This window comes from Podarcis filfolensis, assembly GCF_964270895.1.
Source record: "Podarcis filfolensis genome assembly, chromosome: 10".
In the NCBI taxonomy this organism is placed as follows: Eukaryota; Metazoa; Chordata; class Lepidosauria; order Squamata; family Lacertidae; genus Podarcis; species Podarcis filfolensis.
This window is the reverse complement of record NC_139612.1, coordinates 3,442,460-3,469,355: the sequence shown is the minus strand read 5'-3', so window position 1 is coordinate 3,469,355 and position 26,896 is coordinate 3,442,460. Positions and strand designations below refer to the sequence as shown.

Sequence of the window (26,896 nt, the reverse complement as noted above, 5' to 3'; positions counted from 1 at the left end):
ATTTTTAATAGCATTCTGACAAACAATTATCTCAGGGTTTACTAATTCTCCACAGCACATGGCGGGGGAGGTGAAATCACGGGAAGCCTATATTGTAACACACACTTAGCCATCATTACAGGGGGCAACTGTAATTGCTCAAGGAACAATGTCATGATGGGCATTTTTGAGCCACAGCAATCAAAACACATCAATGCGGAAAACTGCGGGTGGGTAGGGCTAGAGTGTATCCCAGGCGGGCAAGCTCAGTGCTCAGCCCAATGCCATGTGGGTGGCAAGGAGCTAAAAATGGGCAGCAGAGACACTAGGGCATGGCTCAATCCTGCCCACCACCAGTAGGCACTGCCTGACTCCTGAGGGAATGAGGTCCTCCTTGAGCTACAAAAATAGGAACCCACAAGGTCCAAACCAAGAGATTAAAAATAAATTGAATATGGTACTTTGAAAAATGCATAGACACACACTACATTTTTGTATAAAATATATATTTATTCTTCCTACACATTAGTTAGCGTAACTATTTACAAAAAGTAGAAACTGGTAAAGAGGAAAGGTTGAAGAGCAAGCTCTGTAAGTGGAAAAACAAGAATTTAATAACAAAGCAAATTAACAGATACTGCACCTCTCACTAAGGAAAAACACTGTCCTATTAAACTGAATAAAGCTAGTTCCAGAGATGATTTGCCCCAACAAAGAAAATGATACATGAACCATCACAAAAGATCCCAAGTGTCATTACCTGAAGAGTTCACAGTGCCAAATGCCCATTAGGATGTCCGTTTGAACCCTTAACATTTTTTGTTCACTCATCCAACAAGTTCACAATTAGGTGGGACAGAAGAGAATCAGTTTTTTAATACTATCCTTTTTTTTAATATTAAAGTATTAGTTATCTTGTTTCATTTTGCTGTCTACCTAAACATTAAGGGGGCCCAACAAAACCACCACCACCACTACTACTATTAATTATTATTATTATTATTATTATTATTATTATTATTATTATTATTATTATTACCACCACCACCTTTGCTTGTTCCAAGGCTGTTTACACAGAAGTCAAATTCAGGAGGCTTGTGGGTGTTTCCACAGGATCAAACAAGGTTCTTTCAATACCCTGTACCTCTGAAAAGCAACTCACTTTGCAAGATGGACACTATGAGAATGTACTGGGTCATGGGGAAGCCAAGAGGTCAATAATTCTCTTTAAAAGCTCTGCTGCCAAACCTTATTGCTTCAGATCATCCATTCACACCCTTTAAAAAAATTATTGCTTATCAAAGGGGGGGCAAATAATATATTCAAGGGGCTGGAGGTTGCTTAGAGACGTTTATTCTTACTCTACATTTTGAGCCATGTTTAGCTATGTCAGCAACCTTTTACACTTTACACATGCTCCATATACAGCTACGTACATGATTTTAGTATTTTCCTTAAAAAGGAGAGGGGGAACAACACCACCACTGTCAGTTTCACTTCTATTTCTGGATAGGCAAGGAAGTGCACGGGCACTGGGCACTACATCTTGGTGCTCCCCTGGCATGGGAAGTGTCCCGGCCTCCTTGCGGGCCCTCACTTCTGTTGCCAGCTGGAGAACACCAACAGCTAGACAGCAGTGCTATATTTAATTCAGTAAGGCTTCTGACAAAGTCCCCCATTATATTCTTGTGGAGACACTGGTAAAATGTGGACTGGATGAGGGAACTGTTAGGTGGATTTGCAGCTGGTTGACTGACCAAACCCTAAGAGTGCTCACTAATGGTTCCTTGTCATCCTGGGAAATAGTGAAAAGTGGGGTGACGCAGGGGTCTGTCCTGGGCCCCTTGTTGTTCAATGTCTTTATTAACAACTTGGAAGAAGGAATTGAGGGGATGCCCATCAAATCTGCAGATGAAACCAAACTGGGAGGGGTAGTTAATGCTGCAGGTGACAAAATCTGGATTCAATATAAGAGATTGTAAAACTGGGCCAAGACTAACAAAATGAATTTCAATAGGGACAAATGTACGGTTTTACACTTGGGCAGGAAGAACCAGCTGCACAAATATAAGATGGGGGACACCTGGATTGCCAGTAATACATGTGAAAAGGATCTAGGGATCTTAATTGACCGCAAGTGTATCATGAGTCAACAGCAGCAAAAAAAAAGCTAATGATCTTCTAGTTGCATCAACAAAAGTCCAGTGTCACCATCAATGGATGTAACACTCCCACTCTATTCTGCCTTGGTCAGACCACACCAGGAGTACTGTGTCCAGTTTTGGGCACAATTTAAGGAGAATATTGGCAAGCTGGAACATGTGCAAAGTAAGGCGACCAAGGGTCTTGAAACCAAGCCTTATGAAGAACGGTTGATGGAGTTGGGTATGTTTAGCCTGGGCCAGATGAGCCTGAGAGGAGATCTGATTACCATATTTAAATATCTAAAGGGCTGTCACATGGGAGATGGAGCAAGCTTGCTTTCTCCTGCTCTGGAGGGGAGGACCCAAACCAATGGATTCAAGCTGCAAGAAAGGAGATTCCGACTAAACATCAGGAAAAGGTTTCTGACAGTAAGAGCTGTTCAACAGTGGAACAGACTTCCTGAGTTTGGTGGACTCTCCTTCCTTGGAGAGGTTGGACAGCCATCTGTCATGCATGCTTTAACTGAGGTTCCTGCATTGCAGGATGTTGGGCAAGGTGAGCCTTGGGGTTCCTTTCAACTCTTCTTCTTCTTTCTTTGGCGATCACTCGTAATGCTGGTGGTCAACAAAAGAGGTTTAAAGACTGTCCAACTCTAGGATTCTAACAAAAATAGTGAGGCTGGAAAAAGTTACATCCAATGGCAAATGTCCTGTCATTTTCTAGAGATTAAATAACCCTAAAATGATTGTCTCTACCCTTTCATATATGTCCTGCAACATTATATGGGTGATCAGTGCAACTCATACATTAATGCTGTTACAATACACTACGAGTAAGACCTCTAGTGGCTATTGGGCATAACTACTCACAATTTCTCTCCCTAGAATTATTTCCCTGGTATGTTTCACAAATTACAAATTTAGCAGTTCTGTCACTCAATACTTGCAGTATAATCCATAATGTGGAAAAGGCAAATATTATACAGGTACTGCATATAACATATTATAAATGACCCCCAAAACACCGATTACACATGGCCTCACCAATTGCTAGTACATTACTGATGCATGTATCTATTTCATGAATGTATGAAGGTGTCTTCACATACAGACTTATACAGTACATTACATACGAAAAAATTCTAATCTTACTCACTATTCTCAGTGGAGCAATCATATTTAAAGTAAAGACTTTAGAATTTTAAAATAAATTGCTATTTAGTATAGGCAGTAATTGTTTTTCTAAAGTTCAAATTTGTAGGTGTTTATCTGCATGTTCAAGTTTAAATTACTTTATGGCAGGGGACCAGTACACCACATTTGCAGAAGGACTCTCACTATGTGAAAAAAATGCACTTCAGTGGCACAGTGTGCTAGAACATCCACACATAACATAATCATAGCATTTGCATGTATTCAAAATGGACAGCCTGTATTGTATAATACATTGTATTGTATAATACAGAGCCTAGAACAGGAATACTAATGGCCAATGCTACAATCTTGTACAGTTACCTATAAGTAAGTTCCACTGAACTCAGTGGGGGTTACTTCTGAGTAGACATGCATAGGGTTGCAACTGTAAAACTACAAAGCTCAGCCCCCTGAAAAAACAAACAAACAATTCTAGTATATCTATATTTTCTTCAAGGCTTGGGTACCTTGGGTATTGTCAGATATGATTCCCATATTATGCATTAAAGATACATGGGTGCTCAAGAGCTACTCCAAAGGTGACAAGTGCATTTTAGTATATTACTGAAAGACCGTTGGCTTCCCTGCTCAAAATTGTGTGTGTGTGTGTGTGTGTGTGTGTGTGTGAGAGAGAGAGAGAGAGAGAGAGAGAGATGTTTTCTATCACTACTGCAAACACTAGAAAATAATAAATTTTGTTGTTTTAAGTCTTTCCTGTAGCAGTTTTACACTGGAACAATGCACAATTTCATGATCAATATGAACGACTGCTCACTTTGTAAGAAACTTGTTTCTTGATCCCTGGGTTCAAACAATCCAACAGCAAAATAAAATATCTTAAGGACTTGAGCTCCTCCAGGAATGGACATAAAAAGTCTAGTTCTAGTACAGTACTCAAGTACAGTACTGCTACTCAAGTAGCAGTAATAAATTAGGAACAAGGAAAACACATATAAATAGACAGGAATATTTCAGAACAAAATCTCTATGCCCATTTTACAGTAGATTCTCTTTTAAATTTTTTTGTAAAAATATAACTGTTTTAAGATTCCGGTCAACAAGTGTATCAGTAACAAAATTGAGGTCCTGTGTCATTTTTAAAAAATTACATGTTTTCAACATATGCAGCCAAAATGACTGAGAATAAGGCCAAAGTCATTTTAAAATATAGATATTGTAAATTTGAATTAAAGTCTTAAAAGGTACTAGTACAGTACTAGAGAACAGATCATTATTTTTGTGCATCAAAGTAGCTTAAATTCCTTCTTAGCTGTGTAATACTAAAGAGTCCATTGCATGTCACTGAGCTCTGCTGGATTGCCCAGACCTCCTTCAGCTTCCAAGTAATTCATAAGAGTAGCCATTGCAGTGTCATTTTCACAAACTGCATCAAAATCCAGTTGAGAAGCATCACCTAAGAAAAAAACAAAAAATGTCACCACTTTATGCAAAAATCAGCCTCTGTAATTCATTGTTTACTCTGAAACAAGCAACATCCTTTTGGCACAAATAACTTTACACATCACATCTGTATTTCCTTGTACATGCTACAAGATAGCCAAGACTGGGATACAAAGAATGAAAACACAGCTGCTCTCCAGGAGTTCAGACAGGGGGTTCCCAACCCTACCTGGCTTAACCAGCGGTCTTCTGCAGCCAAAGCAGACCCCTCCACCTCTAAACTGCAGCTCTTTGCCATTGAATAGAGAGCTTAACTCTAGCACAAGGTAAATTGCTGCTTAATGTTCCTTAAGTGGGTGGTTCAAAATGCCCTGCTGAGAATGATTCTGACTAGCTTGAATTTATGTTACCAGAAAAAGGAAACCTTAAAATATTAACAGATTTCTAATGAGTGTTTTCTTTAAAAGCCCTATCACTTTTGCATTGAAAAAGAGGTATCTTAACACACATTAAAAATGTACATATTAAATGTAGGCTTTAGTCAGTTCTGTTAAAATAACAACTTTTATTTTAAAAACATCCTGAGGATTTATATTTTATGCTTAAACAGCTTAAGACATTTATTGGGAGCAGGCATTCCTGATTTACCTTCATTCTTTACTGAAACATTGTTTCAAAACAGAATGAAGTTTGAGATGAGGCAATTTACAGAAATAAAAGCACTATGGACAGAATGCAAAGTATCAGGTATGAGTATCATATTGCCCTTGGTGGCAGTGGTGAACCAATATTTGTGAGCTGCATTTCTAAGCTGACTGGGCTTGCTCAATGAAAGATTTCAGTTTCCTTCCTTTTTTTTTTTTTTTTGGTGTGGATCACCTGATCCACAGGTGACATCTATTTCTTTTAACCTAAGGATTCCATGAACAGGAGCGCTGGTAATCTCAAATTGGTAGGAACTAAACACCCTCAGTTACACAATCTACTTCTGCAGAGACTTACAAATACTTCATTAAGAGGAAATAAACAGAAGGGAAGCTTACTGAGAAGAGGTTCATTGCTGGGGAGTGGAATAGTGCCCTGGTCTTGCCCTGAGGTTTCCACATCTAATATTCCTGAAGGACACAGCTGAAGAATGTCTCTCTTTGGCACCTGAGCACACACAAAAATGGTGACAATAGCCAGAAATCAACAAAAATGATATTACAGAAATCAAATACTTTTCAATGCTGATTCTTAGGGATACACTGTCAAAATTAGATGGCTTTGTTTACAAGTGATGCAGGAGCAGGGAACTGGCAGCCCACAGTCTGGATCTGGCCCATTATGGCAGGCACGTGAGAACAATGGGAAGTGATGTTTTGTCCAGCTCTGCCTTTACAGACAACTCAAAGGAAAATTAAAAAACCAGCAGGAAATCTGTGAGATCTGTAAAGGAGGAACGTGTGCTATGTGTCTGCTTACATGTGACAATGTTGAAGAGTGTGTTATATGTGTGTATGCTGGTGCATATGCATGAGTGTGGACTGGACTTGTCCCCTTCAGCTACACCCACTTTGGCCCTGCCTACATGTGGCTCCTGAACGGTTGGCTACGAGGGAATGCAGCCCTCTAGGGGAAAAAGATTTCCCATCCTTGATGTAATGAATAACAGCTGCAACAATTCTGTATTTGCAATGCCCTCTAAAATAGATTTTGGCCTTTAGTACAATAAAACCACCAGAAAGAAAGAAAGAAAGAAAGAAAGAAAGAAAGAAAGAAAGAAAGAAAGAAAGAATTTTGTGCTGAAAATACAGCTTGACAACGTATGACAACAGGCCCCTAACTGAACTACTTCAGAGAATACTTACCAAGAAGTAATAGTTGCTCCTATCCAGGTAGTTTATAGTCATAAAATTTGGAGGGAATCCCTAGGGTCATCTAGTCCAACCCCCTGCAATGTGACTCTTTTGCCCAACAAGGGGCTGGAATCCACAACCCTGAGATTAAGGGTCTCAAGCACTACTAGAATCATAGAATCATAGAGTTGGAAGAGACCACAAGGGCCATCGAGTCCAAGCCCCTGCCAAGCAGGAAACACCATCAGAGCACTCCTGACATATGGTTGTCAAGCCTCTGCTTAAAGACCTCCAAAGAAGGAGACTCCACCACACTCCTTGGCAGCAAATTCCACTGTCAAACAGCTCTTACTGTCAGGAAGTTCTTCCTAATGTTTAGGTGGAATCTTCTTTCTTGTAGTTTGGATCCATTGCTCCGTGTCCGCTTCTCTGGAGCAGCAGAAAACAACCTTTCTCCCTCCTCTATGTGACATCCTTTTATATATTTGAACATGGCTATCATATCACCCCTTAACCTGCTCTTCTCCAGGCTAAACATGCCCAGCTCCCTTAGCCGTTCCTCATAAGGCATTGTTTCCAGGCCTTTGACCATTTTGGTTGCCCTCCTCTGGACACGTTCCAGTTTGTCAGTGTCTTTCTTGAACTGTGGTGCCCAGAACTGGACACAGTACTCCAGGTGAGGTCTGACCAGAGCAGAATACAGTGGCACTATTACTTCCCTTGATCTAGATGCTATACTCCTATTGATGCAGCCCAGAATTACATTGGCTTTTTTAGCTGCCGCGTCACACTGTTGGCTCATGTCAAGTTTGTGGTCCACCAAGACTCCTAGATCCTTTTCACATGTACTGCTCTCAAGCCAGGTGTCACCCATCTTGTATTTGTGCCTCTCATTTTTTTGCCCAAGTGCAATACTTTACATTTCTCCCTGTTAAAATTCATCTTGTTTGTTTTGGCCCAGTTCTCTAATCTGTCAAGGTCATTTTGAAGTGTGATCCTGTCCTCTGGGGTGTTAGCCACCCCTCCCAGTTTGGTGTCATCTGCAAATTTGATCAGGATGCCCTTGAGTCCATCATCCAAGTCGTTGATAAAGATGTTGAAAAGACCAGGCCCAAGACAGAACCCTGTGGCACCCCACTAGTCACTCTTCTCCAGGATGAAGAGGAACCATTGATGAGCACCCTTTGGGTTCGGTCAGTCAGCCAGTTACAAATCCACTGAGTGGTAGCATAGTCAAGACCGCATTTTACCAGCTTCTTTACAAGAATATCATGGGGCACCTTGTCAAATGCCTTGCTGAAATCAAATACTGACTCAGCTATCCCACAGTCGGAAGCTTTCAGGCTCCCAAAAGGAAAGAGTTGTTGCCGTTTGGAAACAGCATAGTTGGTTACAGAAATTTTGCTATAATATGAAATAACAGTGGCCTCCTTCACATGCTACATGAGGTCATGTGTGGAGCCAAAGATGAGGACTATGCTACTAACCCTGCCCAAAATGTGTGTTAAGGATGGACATCAGAAGAGCCTCCATCAGGAGCAATTTGCCCACCCATATGGGGCCTCACGTGGTCAGGGCCTCAACTGCACAGGTGGGCCCCTCATGTAGAACCTTTACACATTAGCAGCTGCATTACACATAGGAGATCTTCAGACATGATGTTGGGGGTGAGACAAGAGGCTTGGCACTCCTCCTTGCTCTATACACAGATTCTCTTCATGTGTGTAACATGTTTAGAGGGCTAGTAAGAAAGATCAAATCAAGTTACTGGGATATTAGATAGCCTTTCTTAGAGGCCAGTGGCTTATGGATACTCACATCACTACCGTCTACTGGGGAAGAAGACTTCCTCATCAGATCTGATGGACTTAACTCACCAGGAGGTGGAGATGTATGTAACCTAGATAAAAACAAAAGATGACATTTAATCCTCCTCACAAAGTATTTGGCAAACACAACCAATCTGGCCTCTAAAACACTTGATATTATTTATTAACTAGTGCTGCTGTATCAGAAACATTAGCAACATTTGCCCTTTAAGATCTCCACCCCTTCCCTCCAAGGTCTTAGACCTCCATCTCTGGAGGAACTTGATCATATTCAGTCCTAAAAAAGAGTCCTAAAATTCAGACTATATGATCAAGTGGCTGTGTTGTTTAAAACTATGGGCTAAGCTGATTAAGTGATTCTTTAGTTCTGCAAAGTTTTAGTAGAATGGGATGCCAGTGAACCAAAAGGATGTACTAACAGCCTTGATGGATCAGGCCAAAGGCCCATTTAATCCAGTATCCTGTTTACAGTGGGCAACCAGATGCCTATGGAAAAGCCACAAGATGGAACTTAGAACAAGAGCGCTCTGTCCGCTTGTCATTCCCAGCAACTGGTATTCAGGGGCCTATGAAGTTAGAACATACCTTAACTACTATGGTTCCTCAATGAATATGCCTAATCCTCTTTTAAAGCCTCTTTAAATGAGCTGGTGGACATCACATTTTGTGAGAACAAATTCCATACTTTAGCTATTACTGTGAGGGTCATGTGCACAATCAAGTGTGCCATGCATTAATTATAGTTAGTTGGAAACTCTTCAGGAACTTTGGCCCTCGCACTCGGCTGGCAGTTGGCATGACTTCAGGGATCAAAATTAAAGCCAGATCAATGCATTATTTAGGACTACCAACCCCCCCTCCCCAAATTTCGATTATTTGTTTAAATTTAATTTTTGACTGGTGCCTAAACAGATTAAGCAAGACCTCAGAACTTGGAGGAATATGAACCTCGTGATTCTGGGCAGCCACTGTTAAAATGGTCCAGGCTCATGTTCTTTTTCCAAGTGCTCCCTATTTTAATTTCAAGTGCAAGTATTAAGGGTTGGCAATCCACTCCACTAAACAGATCTCCCATTTTATTAAATATGCGGGATTACAGGCTGGTGGTAGGGGATCTTTAGAGATTTGAATTTCTAGTGTCCAAGGGTTCTCAGAAGGAACTTGTTTCAACACCTTATACTTTGCTTTTATACTTACAATTTTCTCCCTTTGAAAACCCTTCAACTAACATGAGAGGGTGACCTAGGTCTTGAAATGGATCCCTCAGAGTGGTCTAGAATCTGGTCCTCTAAAGCTTTTATTTCAGTTTTGGCCATGGTTAGTTCACCTTTTAGAATAAAAAAATGGTTAGTGATTGCTGCAAAAAAAGTTATTACCTTTGTAAATCTAAGACTTCTTTTGCAATTTCGGTTCCTATGCTTCCAGCCCCAAGTACAGTTCCTGTAGACATCCCTGGTACACCAAGAAACGGTGGCTTTGTTGTATCTATGTTTAAGAGACAGGGAATCAAGATTGTTTTATTTAGTTTTACACTGTTTCCCACTGTAACAGATTATCTATTCTATTTTATTGAAATAATTTTTATTAAAGATTTTATTGAATTACAAAAGAACATGCAACGTCTTTCTCTCTCTTTTTATCATATAGTCTCTTAGTTATGTTCCACGTAGGAAAATGTATCTAGTATAGGGTTGAAGGGGAAGAGAGGTGGTAGGGAGATGGTGGGTGGTAAATTTACATATTATTTTTCTTTTCTTTTTTCAAAATTGGTATCTGTGTGTGGTTTTTGTGGCAGCGTCACTTGAGCAGGTTAATAATAATAATAATAATAATAATTTATTATTTATACCCCGCCCATCTGGCTGGGCCTCCCCAGCCACTCTGGGCGGCTTCCATAAAAACCAAAAATACAATAAAATATCACACGTTAAAAACTTCCCTGAACAGGGCTGCCTTAAGATGTCTTCTGAATGTCAGGTAGTTGTTTATCGCTTTGACATCTGCTGGAAGGGCGTTCCACAGGGCGGGCGCCACTACCGAGAAGGCCCTCTGCCTGGTTCCCTGTAGCTTTGCTTCTCGCAATGAGGGAACCGCCAGAAGGCCCTCGGCGCTGGACCTCAGCGTCTGGGCAGAATGATGGGGGTGGAGACGCTCCTTCAGGTATACTGGACCGAGGCCGTTTAGGGCTTTAAAGGTCAGCACCAACACTTTGAATTGTGCTCGGAAACGTACTGGGAGCCAATGTAGGTCTTTCAAGACCGGTGTTATATGGTCTCGGCGGCCGCCCCCAGTCACCAGTCTAGCTGCCGCATTCTGGATTAGTTGTAGTTTCCGAGTCACCTTCAAAGGTAGCCCCACGTAGAGTGCATTGCAGTAGTCCAAGTGGGAGATAGCCAGAGCATGCACCACTCTGGCGAGACAGTCCGCAGGCAGATAGGGTCTCAGCCTACGTACCAGATGGAGCTGGTAAACAGCTGCCCTGGACACAGATTTGACCTGTGCCTCCATGGACAGCTGTGAGTCCAAAATGACTCCCAGGCTGCGCACCTGGTCCTTCAGGGGCACAGTTACCCCATTCAGGACCAGGGAATCCTCCACACCTGCCCGCCTCCTGTCCCCCAAAAACAGTACTTCTGTCTTGTCAGGATTCAACCTCAATCTGTTAGCCGCCATCCATCCTCCAACCGCTTCCAGACACTCACACAGGACCTTCACCGCCCTCACTGGTTCTGATTTAAAAGAGAGGTAGAGCTGGGTATCATCCGCATACTGATGAACACCCAGCCCAAACCTCCTGATGATCTCTCCCAGCGGCTGCATGTAAATGTTGAAAAGCATGGGGGAGAGGACAGAACCCTGAGGCACCCCACAAGTGAGAGCCCAGGGGTCTGAACACTCATCCCCCACCACCACTTTCTGAACACGGCCCAGGAGGAAGGAGCGGAACCACTGTATGACAGTGCCCCCAGCTCCCAGCCCCTCAAGACGGTCCAGAAGGATGTTATGGTCGATGGTATCAAACGCCGCTGAGAGATCCAGCAGAACTAGGAAACAGCTCTCACCTTTGTCCCTAGCCCGCCGGAGATCATCAACCAGTGCGACCAAGGCAGTTTCAGTCCCATGATGAGGCCTGAATCCCGACTGGAAGGTTCTCTTTCTTTTCATTTGTTAGTTTACATTGGCACCGAGAGAAGCTTGGGAGGCAGATTATCTGTTTTAACACTTAAAAGTAATTTTAACTGTGTTATAAATACATCCTATTCACAACCATTTGTTTCAATTTTGATGGCATACATGGAATGCTTTCCCTTTCATGTAACGTAACCTTCAATTTCAGTATTTTTTTTTTACAGTTAATATAGAATTCCAACTCCTTGCTCCAAAATAATAAACAAGGATAGAAACTTCAATCTTTTCACAGAAGCAATACGATGAAAATTTTAAGAGGTTAGGCTGGCCTCAACCAGAGCCAGGGCTTTTTTGGCTGTGGCTCCGATCTGGTGGAACACTCTGTCACAAGAGATTAGGACCCTGCGGGACTTGACATCTTTCTGCAGGGCCTGAAAGACAGAGCTGTTCCACCAGGCCTTTGGCTAGGGCACAGCCTGACTCCCTATTTTGGCAATCCTCACAGAACTCTAGTCCAATGGTTGCCATTAATTTGATTTGAATTAATTTTATAATGAAATGATTTTAGAATGTTGTATTATTTTACTGTTGTTAGCCGCTCTGAGCCTGGCTTTGGCTGGGGAGGGCGGGATATAAATAAAATATTATTATTATTATTATTATTATTATTATTATTATTAATTGTAATTCACTTTTTTCTTGCACCATCAGCTTTTACCCTACAAGAGTAAGACGCACGCAATAAAAATCTATGAGTTATTTGTCTGCAGAGCACAGATTTAAAAGAAAGGGAAGGTGTATACATCCAGACAGCTTCTATATGGGGTATGTAAATGTTAAGGGGTATCTTTGAACAGCAGTTGTCAACATGGTCCCCTCCAGATGGTTCTGGACTTCAGCTCTCATCGTTCCTAGTCACTGCCCATAAGACTGAAGCTGACACAGTCCAACGCCACATGGAGGGAACAACGTTGGCCTTTGATAAATATTGTATTTTCATATCAAACTGAAGGTGAGTGAATGCACTTATATTGCTCGTCATAAAAGGTTTGCACATTCACCCATGTGAAGGATGCTTTGCTTGTTATGTTTATATGCCACCGTTATCTTCCATAGATCTCAAGGTGGTGTATATGGCTTTGTTTCTCCCCATTTCATTCTCACAACACCCCTGTGAAGTAGAATAGGCTGGGAGATGCTGACTGACTCCAAAGTCACCCAGTGAGCTTTATGGCTGCGTGGGGATTTGAACCCCACTCTCCCAGGTCCCAGTCCAGCACTCTAACCATTACGCCACACTGGCTTAAAGCTCTCCAAAGTGGTGTTACAGTTTAGCCACAATATGCTGGGGAAACAAGTGGCGCTGCTATCGTCTAAATTATAAGTGGTGTGTATATACATCACCATATAAAGAAACAAGTGTCAAAATATTGTAGCAAAAAGGCTGCAACCAATAAGGCTAGATCTTTTAATATCTTTTAATGCTTTAACGTTATTAACAGTAGGTGCTACTATTATGTGAGAATTATTTGATCAAGAGGCAAGAAAGAAATATTCTAAATAATAGAAATGATAGTCTACTACTGATAAGTGATAGTTAATATGGTCCCTGATCTAACAACATTGTCTCACTGTGGAACTAAAAACAAAGGGTTAAAGGACTGCAAATTTCCTGTGCCACAAAAACATACTGTTTTTTGAAATTTTATTCAGGTTGCATACACACCAAGGCTTTAAAGCATATTTAAGACACCCACCCACCAAAGAATGCTAGGAACTGTAGCCTGTAAATTACAGTTCCCAGGATTCTTGGGGCAGGATGGATGTGCTTTAAAGGTATGGGACGTACACAATTTCACAAACTATTTGCAATGCAAAGTGGGGAGGTGGGAACTGATATTTGGGGGAGGGCTCTTAATACCTTGTAGTTCATAGAGGTATTTGCATGCCTCTTCATATGCTGGTCACTTTATTAATTTCACAGACAAGTCTGCAGCTTCTATCAGGATTTTTATTTTTTTAGTAATGTGCCCAGTGTGAAGCTCCCATTTGATTTATGTAATATTGTGTGTATCATTCTCATTGTAAGCATGTGTACTTGCCTTCTGAAGACAGGGAACTGCAGGGTAACAGTGCCTCCTCATCTGATTCATTATGATCTCTAAAATGCACCAGAGCAGAAAAGTTACATAAAGGAGCATTCCCAGATGTAAATAATATACATGTTTTCTACATGAGTACTATTTCTTGTTTCTTCTTCTTTTTTTGTGTCTTATCTTACTCTGTGCACTTGTAATTTTGTCCTTTTGAGTTTTCAATAAAGAACCATCACCATCCCCATTCCCTAAAGCAGCCTTTCCCAGCTTCCCCCAGCTAAATCCCGCCATCCCTTGGATGATAACCATGGAGGCAGAGGCTGATGAGACTGTAGTTCAAAACATCTGGAGGACACCAGGATGGGATAACCTAACATTTGCCAAGTAAGGATTGCCATCCTAATTAGAAAGATCTAATCTATTTATCCAACACAACAAGCCTGACATGGGCTGGTGCAATGGATAATTGAATATATTTTAATAAAAGTTAGCACTTGCTATTCCTGCCAACCTAGCAGTTCGAAAGCACGTCAAAGTGCAAGTAGATAAATAGGAACCGCTCCAGCGGGAAGGTAAACGGCGTTTCCGTGCGCTGCTCTGGTTTGCCAGAAGGGGCTTAGTCATGCTGGCCACATGACCCGGAAGCTGTACGCCGGCTCCCTCGGCCAATAAAGCGAGATGAGCACCGCAACCCCAGAGTCGGCCATGACTGGACCACCTAATGGTCAGGGGTCCCTTTACCTTTACCTAGCACTTGCTATGCAGCAGTAGAGCCAGCAATTGGCTTAAAAATTAATACATTAATATTTATTCTATTTACAACTGAAGTCCTAGCATACAAGGTGGCATTATATCAGTATGAAGGTCAGCAGGACAGAACCAAAATAGACCACCTGCATTAATATTGCATAATTAAATACAAAAGGAAACTTATTTTTTTACATTCAAGCTCATAGGCAGTGAATGCACATGCATTCTTTTAATTAACTTTGTCTTTTAATAATATCTAAGCTATGGTAAATATTTAAAATAGTTTATTCATAGCTTATATGAATAAGACTATAACTTACGAAACAACTGTGTTGATTGACACAATGTACTCCAGTTCTTTGGTCCATGGATTTATGAAACTAAACCACTGACTTTTTAATGTGACAAAAGAGCCATCTTTTGCTCTGAATTTGTAGAAGTTTGTGAATATCTTTTCTTTGCTCTGAAGCACTGGGGGAAATATAAAACAAGTTATGAACAAAACCAGTGTTTAAATGTGTTTCAACTAAACCTATGTTCATACAGCAACTGTAAAACATTAGGCTGCATAAAGACCATTCAAAAGATGTCATCCCTATGATGCTGATAACATGAATCTCATGATCATTCATTTAATGAATGAGAAACAGAGGAAGAAAAAGGGAATGTGCTAAAATGTAAGAGGTGATGAATCAATTTCTGACGAAAGAAAAAGTGGCCAAATATAGCAACTACAGCAAACCATGGTTCTGGATCCTTGGTCATTCTCCCATCTTGCCAGAAGCAAGAGAAAAAAGAACACTTTAAAAATGTTATTTCTCTGGCTGGAAAAAGAAACATTGGTTCCTACCTGAAGGGTAGTTCTTGCTGCTGGTAGTAGCTCATCAAACTGGGATGCATCACCACCTTGTGTTGAAGGCAGGAAAGTGAACTTGAGGGAAGTAGGGCTTTCCCAGACACTATTTATTTATGCTTCCAGTAGGAAGCAACAGAGGAAACTGCCTTATACCAAGTCAGACCTCTATTCCATACAGCTTACTATTCTATACCAGGGAAGGGGAGCCTCAGATGCTCCAGGCCTCTCTGCCTGGTTCTCGGGGCTTCCCCAAGGCAACACACCAACCTGAGCCACACCCTTCACCAAACCTTCACCCTCCTCAAGTATTTTTGCCTGGGAGGAATAGGGCTGTCAACTCTGATAATGCTTCTTGCTTGTCTGGGTGGAGAGGGATGTGTGAATATGAAGAAACTAGCCTATACAGTACTACAAAGGTTAAATTCACATGTATTGTTCCACTCATTTTTGTCTCTGATCCTGCCACCACCAGAAGGGAATGTAACCCCCAGGCTGAAAAATATTCCCTACCTTTGGTCTACACCAGTGGTTCCCAATTAGCTAATTACTGAGGATCCCCTATTTTTCAAAAGCCACTGCAAGGACACCCTACTTTTGAAAATTTTGATAACTCTATGGCAGCTACCTCTGCAAAGCAATTTTTTGAACAAAATGTGGGGTAGCCCATAATAAGCAAAGGATTTTAGGTATACCAAAAAAAACCAGACTAGGGCTGAGCAATACCTGGTTTTCAACATTGTGATGTATCAGCAGCTAAACATCATGATATTCCGATGTATCACTGAAACTGGAAATCAGGTGTAGGGATGAGGGAAGGAGAAGTCACAGAGATCTGGTGGGTGAAGTGTGTGCAGATCAGGCATGGGGATGAGAGAAGGAACAGCCATGGAGATCAGGTGGGTGGGGGGAGGAGAGGAAGAGGAAACCACCTCCACCGCATGGTTTGAGTGGGAGGGGATGGGGGTGCACCAAGTCGCCGTCACTGGTGGCAGCCAGTGATGATGCAGGTCCACTGTGGCTGCTGTTGCTGCTTTCCTGCGGACTGAGAAAATCTGCTCAGCCTCAGCACCAGGGAAAGGTACTGCCACGGTGCCTTGAAGTGAGGGCAATCGGCTGCCCTGTTTTCCCTCAGCGTGAGGAAAGGCTGCAATGTTATCGGCTGCCACGGTCCTCCTCAGCGTGAGGGAAGGGAGCTCAGATCAGCAGCATTATCGGCTAAGATCATTGTGCGATATCAGTGGTGCCTTGAAATTGGCTGCCCTGCTCTCCCTCGCACAAGGAGTGATACATTGCTGAGTTAAAATCATTATCACAGTATGATTCAAAACCGATTTTGGGTAATATATTGAAAAATCACACAGTGCTAAAACAGACCATAAAATTTGTGGTATTACCATGCAAAAATGACCAAAAAAATAGTTGGGGGAAAGCAAGGGAGGGGGCCGTGGACCCCCGGGTGTGTTTCGTGGACCTCCAGGGGCCCCTGGACCCCCAATTGATTGGCAGTGGCTTTCCAGAGTTTCAGACAAGAGTTCTTCCTCAGCTGTACCAGAAATGCAAAACTGGAATGCTCTGCAAGCAAAGCATGACCTTCACTACAGAGCCACTACTCAAGATAGCTTTTTTTTTTCTTCCAAATTTAAAATGTTAACAGTAGCAGGAAGTAAAATACTACCATACTTTACCTGCTTTGTGTTTCTCTGTTAGATGACTGTAATCATCTTGGTGGAAGTACTCATAACATGAAGTTCCCAGAAGCTCTTGTGGCAAGTACCCTAAAATAACTGTTGCACTATAAAGAAAACATGAACACACTACAGATTCTGAAAACATCTGAAACGGGCTTTTTAAACACTTTACTCTGGTCCCTCATGCATACGAAAAGCAACAGATGCTCATTTCTGGGAAAAAAAAATACTAAAACTTAAAGTTAACATATATAGCCAAAACAGAAGGACGAACAAATGCTACATTGTAATCCTTTTGTATTATTAGATCTAATAAAAGGAAACATCACCACAATTCTAAAATTGAATTCAACTTTGAAACCACATTTGATTTTTTATTTAAACTTCTATCAGTTTGAAGTCAGAGATTATTTGTAAATGTTCATATCAAATCAAATTAAAAAAACCCCTTTGTTAGAAACTAGTACTTTAAATAAGTCTTACTTAACTAGAGGACTCTGAAGTAGTTTATAGAGCAACAGCAACTTAACAGGAAGTCTGCAATTATCTAAATATTGAAACCTTACACAATTTAAGAGCTATTGTCTTAAAATTAAAAAGACAAAAATGCTTACCGCTGGTCTACAAAAACAAATTTTCCATCCATGGCAAAACGTGCTACAAATTCTGTTGGCTTGACTTTTATCTCACCACTTTTTTGTGGAACAGCATAAGGGTGCAATCGCCCAATTGCAACAAGGCAGTTAAAGTTACTGCTGTCTTTTTCAGCATCACCCTCCTCTTCAGCTCCCACTTCATTAGGAGGCCAGCTCTTCAGATACCCAGTGCAATGAACAGTACAGTACTTTTTAAGATCTAATTTAGTACAAACACAAAACAGTTTTTCAATTTCTTTTCTAAAATCATCAGAAGCTACTACATTTTGCACTAACCTAAAGGCATGAGCTATACAATTATTAAACTCAAGACTGTAGTGTTAATTTGTTATAATTTTTTTTTAAAAAAAAAACACTGTTTAGGTTTGGCTTACCTGTGGAAGCGTACTTCTAATCTTACAAATGATTTGAGAAGGTAAGTCATAGGTGCTGGCATTTAAAACGTGTTCTTACATATAAGAAGAAAATTTAATAGTTTAGTAATAGAGACTGCTTTCCAGTACAATACTGTTTGATTTCAAAAGTGTTATGATTTACATTGAGCCAGATAAACTGCAGAAGGAACTTTGAGCTTGAGCCTATTAAAAACTTAATGTCCCTCTCCGATACAAAAATATGGGGAAATCAGGAAAGAGAACGAAGAGGAAATTCTATTTATCTTTCATTAGGATACATAAAGGCATAATTGCAAAGGTTTCTCATCTCCCCAAAATGGGGAACATTGAAACATGAACCCCACATCTACAGTTTCAAATGCTACAGTCCAGAAACACGCACATCATATATCATAGTTTGGTTCTAAAGCCTTGGCCATATTTAGTGCAAGGCACATGTACAAATTATTTGTGAGAAACAATGAGCATTATATCAGGTAAAACATTGCAATCTTATGCACTGCTCTGTGGAACTGACTTGCTTAGGATGCTGTTATAGCAATATGCTTGCACTATTTCACTTGAAGTGAGAGATAAGGTAGAGATAAAAGGTAGACTTCAGTAGGCTTCAGTGGGGTATTGTTCAGCTCTTACTGCCTACATAAAGTAGACACACTGGATTTATTCTAAAATAAGAGCACTGGGTCCTCAGTACATTCAGCAACACTACACCACAAAAGAAGACTTGCAAAATACTGATATCGGTGGTTGTCTACATTTGAAAAGTGTGCTGAAAACTCTGGATTGTAACAATAGGTAAACTAGTAAAATTCCCAAAATGGTACTTGCTGTATTAATATAATACAGGGGTGAGGAACTTCAGGCCTGGAAGCCAAATGCAGCGCTGCAGTCCTCTCCATCTGGCCCTAAGGACTCTCCCCAGACCACATCCCTCACTGCTCCTGCTTCACACTCCCAAGGGCTTTTGCCTGGCTGCAATGTGCAGGATGGAGGATTGAGAGAGTTGCAGGGGGGCTTGCAGAAACTAGTCCAGTGTACAAAGGTGAAATTTTCATTGATTGCTCTGCCTTTTGTACTCACTGGCATGTGGCCCAGAAGAAATACGTCCCTCCGGCTGAAAAAGTTTTCCCACCCCTGATATAACAGAGGCAGGATTATTATTATTATTTAATCCCATTAGGATATGCATGTGTGGAATTGCCTATCTTGCAGAAACTATCTATTCATCCTAACTGTTGGTAAAATACTACTGAAGTTATTACTAAACTGTCCATGTTACAATTGTGATAAAATGAATTTATTTGGTGTTCGGATTAAACACTCTCCTCAAGATGCAACCAAAAAACTACCGCATTCATATAAAATGAACATTGTTACTCTGTACAAGCATCCAGATTACGGCAGTGGAACTTTGTTACAACCCAAATGCTATGCCTGGATTAATGCAGGCCAGGATGTCAGTCCGCTACTGAACTTGCATAGGACCACCGAATGCAATGCTGATTCTAGTGACAGCCATTTCTTCTTCAATAAAGTCAACAGATGTAGCACAGAAATACTCATCCCACACACATGAAGTTTAAGTAAGTAAGGAGGGTAATAAATTTAGATTGAAGTTAATTTATTTCCAACTATTGTTTTAGGTATTTTGAATGCTGAAGTCCACTTCTTATAGCTTTGAGGTTTTATTAGAATCAGGTGGTATACAAATCATGTGAAATGTAACATTTTAAGAAGATCATATTTTGAAATACACTCGCACAAGTACTGTATTTTTCACCCCATAGGACGCACCTAGTTTTTTGGGGGGGAAATAAAGAAAAAAAAATTATTTCCCCCCCAGGTGCGGGGCTGGGGCGGGGGGAGCCCGAGCTTCCCCCGACCCCAGCCCCCAGAACAGGCTGCTATCCGCAAGCCGTGGGAGAGCTGCGCGACTTCGCACAGCTCTCCCACGGCTTGCGGATCGCTTCCTGAAGCCTTCCTGAAGCGGATAGCTTCAGCAAAAGCCTGCATTTGCCCCATAGGACGCACACACATTTCCCCTTCATTTTTGGAGGGGAAAAAGTACGTCCCATAGGGCGAAAAATACGGTAAGTAAGAATGGGAAAAAGCTGAGGTTGAAGTTGCATTTTTTAAAATGAGGTATGTGGTCTCACAATTAAACCAATAAAAATGGTTAAATTTAAGGAAACCAGCTGTACAATATTCTACTAAAAATATTGTCATTGTCCTATGTATGCAAGTTTCTACAGACGTTTAAAAAAAGAATGATTCAGGCACACACTGTGCAATTGCAGAGCTTGCCCAATTTCTTAACAGCTTTTGAGAAACCTTTATATTTGCTGTAGTCCTGGTAACTTAAATCCTATTTAGTGCCTTTCAGGAAAGCATTTCATGTTTCCAGAAGCATATTTTTCTCATGGATTCTACAATTTTACATCACTTACAGTGCAAACCAACATATGTGTACCTGTAAGTCAGTCCATTAAACTTAATGGAGTAACTTCTATTTAAATGTGTACAGAAAAGCAGCCTCAAATCATACAATAATAATTCAAGCACATTATGATTTAACACATACAGCACTTGAAATAAAATATTATTCACTTATTTAGAAATACCTTTCGTCTTTGAGTTTGGCAAGGACTCATTTTCTTCTTTCACTGTGGTTTTTATGCACTTTATTCGACAAAAAAATGAACGGCGAGCACCAGAATACAGACGACATGATGACCCAGCTTGAAAATCTGTGTGAACTTGCAAACCGGCTTTTAAAGTTTAAAAAGGAACAAAACACACAAAAATACTTGGCATGTGAAATAAAAACACTATTCAGCTTTCACATGCTTCCAAGATACTTTCATATTGCTTCTGAAATTTCAGCATATATAGCTTAGAAACCTTTGATGAATTAAAATATGAAAATGAAGAAATATGGTTAAAGTAACTCAAGAGGGGAAAGCAGCAATCTATTTTACAACCCAACCAATGTTATGCATGATGATACAGTATGACTGAAGTTTGAATTTGAACTCCATATAGCTTTAACCACTAATTTGGTAGGAACATTAAAAAAAAAGGTTTCTGAGGATGCTCATACAAAAACCAGTTACAAGTTACATAATGTATATGATAGAAACAGTATCTGATTACATTAGGAATGGCATGTAACATTTTTAAATACAGTGATTCTTGGTAGTGAAGCATTTTATCCTATGCTAGACTACACCAGGTTTTTCTACTGACTAAACACACACACAATAAACCAGCATGCCTGGTAAAAATGACATGACTGATTTTGCTACATATCTAAAATTATTTCTTGACATTATCAAAAAACATGCTTCTTGGGGCACTTTCAGTTGTCTTAAAGTCTTCCACATTAATTACAACCAAGCACTCATGATTTAGCTCATATAAAGAAGAAATGCAGGAACATGGCTATACGTACATACAGCTAAATCATGACATCTAAACAATTTTAGGTGAAGACTTACTTTTGGTGTCTATTAGCTTTTCTCTGGGAGAAGCATCTGAAGATGAAAGTTGCTCCTTCACTTTGGCAACATCCTTTGGATGAAGATAGTCAAAAAGACTTTGCCCAATCAAACTCGTCTAATGGAACACAACATTGTTACCTCATAAGCTGTGCATTACAAATCTCGTTCACTAACAAAAAGACACAAGTATACTGAAGAACACTGAGTACTTAAAAGTACTCCACTGTAAGGGCTAAGGTGTGTGTGTGTGTGTGTGTGTGTGTGTGTTGTCACACATTCACAGTCACTATAATGGATGGTTGAATCAAACATTTGGGTTTGTTTTCAAAGAAAACCGCATTTAAACAATATCAGATATTTTCACATTATAGCAGAGAGCACTGGCTGGCAAACTATTTAAGTAACATCATGCAATTCTGAAATTTAGAGGTAAGGAAACAACTATGTGGTGGTGCCAATGACGACTATAATAGATATATAATAACATGCAGATGAAGCTTGTCCACTGTCAGCTACTAATGGGGAAGAGCCACATGTGTTGGAAGAACTCCTGCAACAGTCATTAACGGGAAAGGTGTGTTTATTTGTTTTGTGAATATATCCCCTTGTCCTTCAAATGCAACAAGAACCTACTGGATCAGGTCGATGGCTTATCTACTCCTGCACCATGTTCTCAGTTAGCAATCAGATGCCTCAGGGAAGCCAGCAAGAAGGGCAGAAGAACAGTACTTTGCCCACCTGCAGTTCCCAGAAACTGGTATTGAGGCATACAGCATCTGACAGTGGAGGTAGAACAAAGCCACAGTGGCTAGCAGCTGTTAATAGCTTTGTCCTCCATGTCTCCAGGGCAGCTTACAAAAACCTCTGAAAGTAAAAAATGGTAATGCATGTGTGATGGTGAAGGGTGTAGGGTTGGCACTTGTCAGGGCAATTAGTAATACTTAAAGAAACTGTTATACTAAATATTTTGCTGTGAAATACTGTCTACATTCAGTATTTAGTACACAAAGACACCTACTGGGTCATAGTTAAGGATCTTGAAAACAGATTCTGAAACAAACAGGATTCTCCCTCTGTCACATCCAACCACAAAGAGGAACCCATCAGCAGCCTGTAAATTAAGAGAGAGAGAAAACACACACATGTTTATAGGCAGAAAAAACAAGATCTCAGGAGACAGAAAAATAAATTATGTCAACAGTAGTTTTAATAATTTAAGATTGCAGCATTGATTTGAACATATTATTTTAGTTAAAAACATGTTTCCTGGATCCTTGTGTGTTTCTAAGAACAATTCAAAATTCTGGCTTTTAATCTTTAAAATCATTACAGCTTGGATCCAGAGTTTCTCTCCCAATGTCAGAGGGACATTCTTTCTATCTTAATGTCAGAGGAAGGTTCTTTCTATCTGAGGAAGAGAACCTTGGATCCAACTGAGAATTGTCTAAAGCAGGGAGTCAAACTGAACTTGAACCTGCACCAAACCCCAGAATAGAACCTGAAGCATTATCTTAAAGTCTCTACTGAACCTTAACTGAAAAAGCAGTTAAAAGAAAGTGTCACTGGTTCAGAATAAGCATTCAACCAATGAATCAACTGATATGGTAAACTCACTGAATCCACCAGGATCAGAATGAGCACATACATTAAAACCAATACATGACATATCTGGTGTCTTATCAAAGTATGGATTGATTGAATGAATGAATTTGGATACTGCCGTATAATTGCAAGTCTCGGGGTTTTTCACAGGATAAAAGCACAATATAAAACCACAAAAGACAAATAAATAAAAAAGAACAACTCAGTAATTCCCCCAGCCCAACACATTTTAAAAGGACATTGAATGTCAGTCAACTAAAGGCCTGGTGAAAGAGGAACATTTTTGCCTGGCACCTAAAGGTGTATAATGAAGGCCCCAGGTAAACCTCCTTGGGGAGAGCATTCCATAAACGGGGAACCACTGCAGAGAAGGCCTGTTCTTGTGTTGCCACCCTGCAGACCTCTTTTGGAGGCGGCACATGAAAAAGGGCCTCAGAAGATGATCTCAGGGTCTGGGTAGCTTCATATGGAGAGAGGCGGTTCTTGAGGTATTGTGGTCCTGAGCCATTTAAGGCTTTATAAATAAAAATCAGCACTTTGAACTGGGCCCATAAACTAACTGGTAGCCAGTGCAGTTGGACAAGGATCAGTGTAATATGCTCAAACCATCTTGCCCTGGTGAGCAACCTGGCCACTGACTTCTTCACTACCTGAAGTTTCCGAACCATCTTCAGAGGCAGCCCTACACAGAATGCATTGCAGTAATCTAACCTTGAGGTTACCAGAGGATAGGCAACAGTATTTAGGCTATTCCTGTCCAGATATGGGTGTAGCTGGGCCACCAGCCAAAGCTGATGGAAGGCACTCCTCACCACTGAGGCCACCTGAGCCTCGAGTGATAGCAAAGGTCCCAGGAGTACGCCCAAGCTATAAACCTGCTCCTTCAGAGGAAGTATAACCCTGTCAAGAGCAAGCATCCTCCCAGCCATCTGCTCTAGGGAACCGCCCACTAACAGTGCCCCAGTCTTATCTGGACTGAGTTTCAGTTTGGTGGCTCTCATCCAGTCCATTATCAAGGCAAGACACCTGTACAGCACTTCCACTGCCTCACCTGCAGATGTAAAGGAGAAACAGAACTGAGTGCCATCAGCTGACAATGTACTCCAAACCTCTGGATAATCCCACCCAGCAGTTTCACGTAGATGTTGAACAGCATAGGGAATAGGATGGAGCCCTGAGGAACCCCACATTGAAGGCTCCAGAGGGCTGAAAAGCACTCCTCAAGCAACACCCTCTGGGAATGACCATTTAGGTAGGACTGGAACCACTGCAAAGTGATGCCACACACCCCTAACTCAGAAGGATACCATGTTCGATGGTATCAAAAGCCGCTGAGAAGTTAAGGAGAATTAACAGGAACACATTTCCCCTGTCTCTCTTCCAACAGAGGTAATAATAAAGGGCAACCAAAGCAGTTTCTGTACCAAAGCCAGGCCTTAACCCTGATTCAAATGGAACTAGAAAATCAGTTTCATCCAAGAGCTGATGGATCTGGTACAATATGAACATATATATGAATGTAAAATAAAGTAGGAATATGAAATAGGGATTATTGTGTGAACCCAAAGCTGGACCAGGAAAACAGGAAACAATTTTAGAGGGCAAGAAAAGCACAGATTGGAATTAAACCAAGTCATTCAAATAAATGGGGAGGTGACAAACCTAAGGGTTTGCAATGCACTTATGTGAGGACTAAAACTGGAGGAGACACCATTGCTGTGCAGAGTACGTCCTTCATGCTGCAGTGCTCAGTTAATCTGTAGGTGGCCAGCAGGTCTACGGTTAACGCATCTGTTATGGCTAGACCTTCAGAATCCTGAGCAGAACAGAGTGCCCTGTATGGCAGCCCGCTAGAATACTTCAGGCCCTAAGAAACAGAGAGGTGAGTGAGCAGGCTCTCCAAGGCCCAGAAAGCCTGAAGAAACCCTCAGCCCAGGCAATGGTGAGCATGGTGTTGTGTCTCTATAACAGAGAGGATGTTCCATTTCTGGTCTGGCTCAGGTGTGTTTATGTCCGTCCCTTCCAGATGATTAAAAACATTAAAATTCATATTGTCACCACAAAGATCCAATTTGAAGAAGTCAGTCTTGGAGGATGGTTTGTTTCTGAGACAGCAGAATTGATAGGAAACTTGTCATGCCCTCTTCCGTTTACATGTAGAATGAGGAGAGGGGGAGCAGCTTGAACCACCTGGAAGTAGCTTTTAATAGTTCTTAATGTATTATTATATTTGATTAATATATCAGTATCAGTCATCTTGAGGTTGTCTTGGAGAAAGGCAAAGAAAGTTAATAATGCAGTATGAAGCAATTACTGTTGAAATAACACTCAATTCCTGACCTTTCTTTACTTACCTTAAGAATTAATTGTTGAAGTTCATCATCTTGTAAAAAAAAAGGCTTGTAGCGGACTTCTGAGTAAGAATTAGAAGAACCTGCAAAATGATAAATGATAAATTAATTTCTAAAAGGAGACCAAAGGCAGATAAAGAGATTTCACACCAAGTCATTGATTTACTAGTGGGAAAACGCCCCACAAATATGCTCACACGACAAGACTTGCTTGGCATTTTCACTTTTAAAAATGCAAACTGGTCATAAAGGTTTGCAAGTGAAAGCTGAGACAAAAGAGTATGGAAAACTCTTTTTTCCATACTCTTCCACAGCAGGGGTCAGCAAACTTTTTCAGTAGGGGGCCAGTCCACTGTCCCTCAGACCTTGTGGGGGGCTGGACTATATTATGAAAGGAAAAAAAGAACGAATTCCTATGTCCCACAAGTAACGCAGAGATGCATTTTAAATAAAAGCACACATTCTACTAATGTAAAAACACACTGATTCCCGGACAATCCGCGGGCCTGATATGGAAGGCGATTGGGCTGGATCCGGCCCCCGGGCCTTAGTTTACCTACCCATGACGCACAGACAGCAAATTTTAAGTCTTAAACAGATATAAACATAGAGAAGAAAATGGTAGAATGCCTTCACAGTAGTAGCACCCTCCCTGTGGAACACCCTCCCTTTAGATGTCAAGGAATTAAACAATTATCTGACTTTCAGAAGACACCTGAAGGCAGCCCTGTTTAGGAAAGTTGTTAATGTTTGATGTTTTTGTATGTTTCGATATATGCTGTGAGCCGCCCAGAGTGGCTAGGGAAACCCAGTCAGATGGGTCGGGTATAAATAATAAAATAATAATAATAATAATTACAGTATTAACATCTTTCAGGTTCCGTTTTCATAAATACTTAAAGCAGTAGAAAACTGTTCTAAATTTAACATCAAATCCAATGGTCTGTTTCAACAGCAATAAAAGCAAGGATTGCTGTGTCAGTGCAACATTATAACTTGCCCTGGTGTACACCTTTTTTACACTTAAAACAGGATATTTTATACCATTCTTAACTCACTTTTCAATGACTTTAAGTGCTGCACAGCCATTCTTAATACTGTGAGTTTATCCACTTTACGGGCCACTGGGTTGCACTGAGGTATCATAGCAGATAGTTCTTCTATGAGGTTATTCATTTTGTCTCTTCTTCGTTTCTCTGTTTGGCTATGAGCCTCCCTAAAAAGTATGCAGAAGACATATTTTGTGCAGTGGTACTTAATAAAAACAAGCTGAACTCCATATAACATGTTGCAAAGTTATTATATGAACAGAAAGAGAACGCAGAAAGAACCATACTGATTTCTGCAATTAATAACTAGAGATGGGAGAAAATATTGATATACAAATATAAGTAGGGGCTGAGTATTCATGGGGGATAAATAAATGACTGTCAAAACCTCTTATTTATAGTTTTTGACATTTTTTCAAGTTTAAATTACAGAAGTATA

The 26,896-nt window shown here is 40.7% G+C and overlaps 1 protein-coding gene across 4 annotated transcripts in view; it reads right to left on the bottom strand.

The window, feature by feature from the left end:
* Positions 1–468: 468 nt before the first annotated feature.
* BMAL2 (basic helix-loop-helix ARNT like 2) overlaps positions 469–26,896 on the bottom strand; it is a 40,523-nt gene continuing 14,095 nt past the window's right edge. For all 4 annotated transcript variants that reach the window (XM_083575191.1, XM_083575193.1, XM_083575190.1 and 1 more), the window contains exons 4-16: positions 26,467–26,624; positions 25,412–25,491; positions 22,474–22,566; positions 21,453–21,570; positions 20,577–20,723; positions 17,519–17,759; positions 16,902–17,008; positions 14,681–14,831; positions 13,617–13,675; positions 9,762–9,870; positions 8,375–8,456; positions 5,762–5,870; positions 469–4,731 (exon numbers count right to left, since the gene is read on the bottom strand). In XM_083575191.1, the coding sequence (XP_083431317.1) occupies positions 4,598–4,731; positions 5,762–5,870; positions 8,375–8,456; positions 9,762–9,870; positions 13,617–13,675; positions 14,681–14,831; positions 16,902–17,008; positions 17,519–17,759; positions 20,577–20,723; positions 21,453–21,570; positions 22,474–22,566; positions 25,412–25,491; positions 26,467–26,624 (1,588 nt within the window). In that variant the 3' untranslated portion in view covers positions 469–4,597. The remainder of the gene's footprint in view (positions 4,732–5,761; positions 5,871–8,374; positions 8,457–9,761; positions 9,871–13,616; positions 13,676–14,680; positions 14,832–16,901; positions 17,009–17,518; positions 17,760–20,576; positions 20,724–21,452; positions 21,571–22,473; positions 22,567–25,411; positions 25,492–26,466; positions 26,625–26,896) is intronic.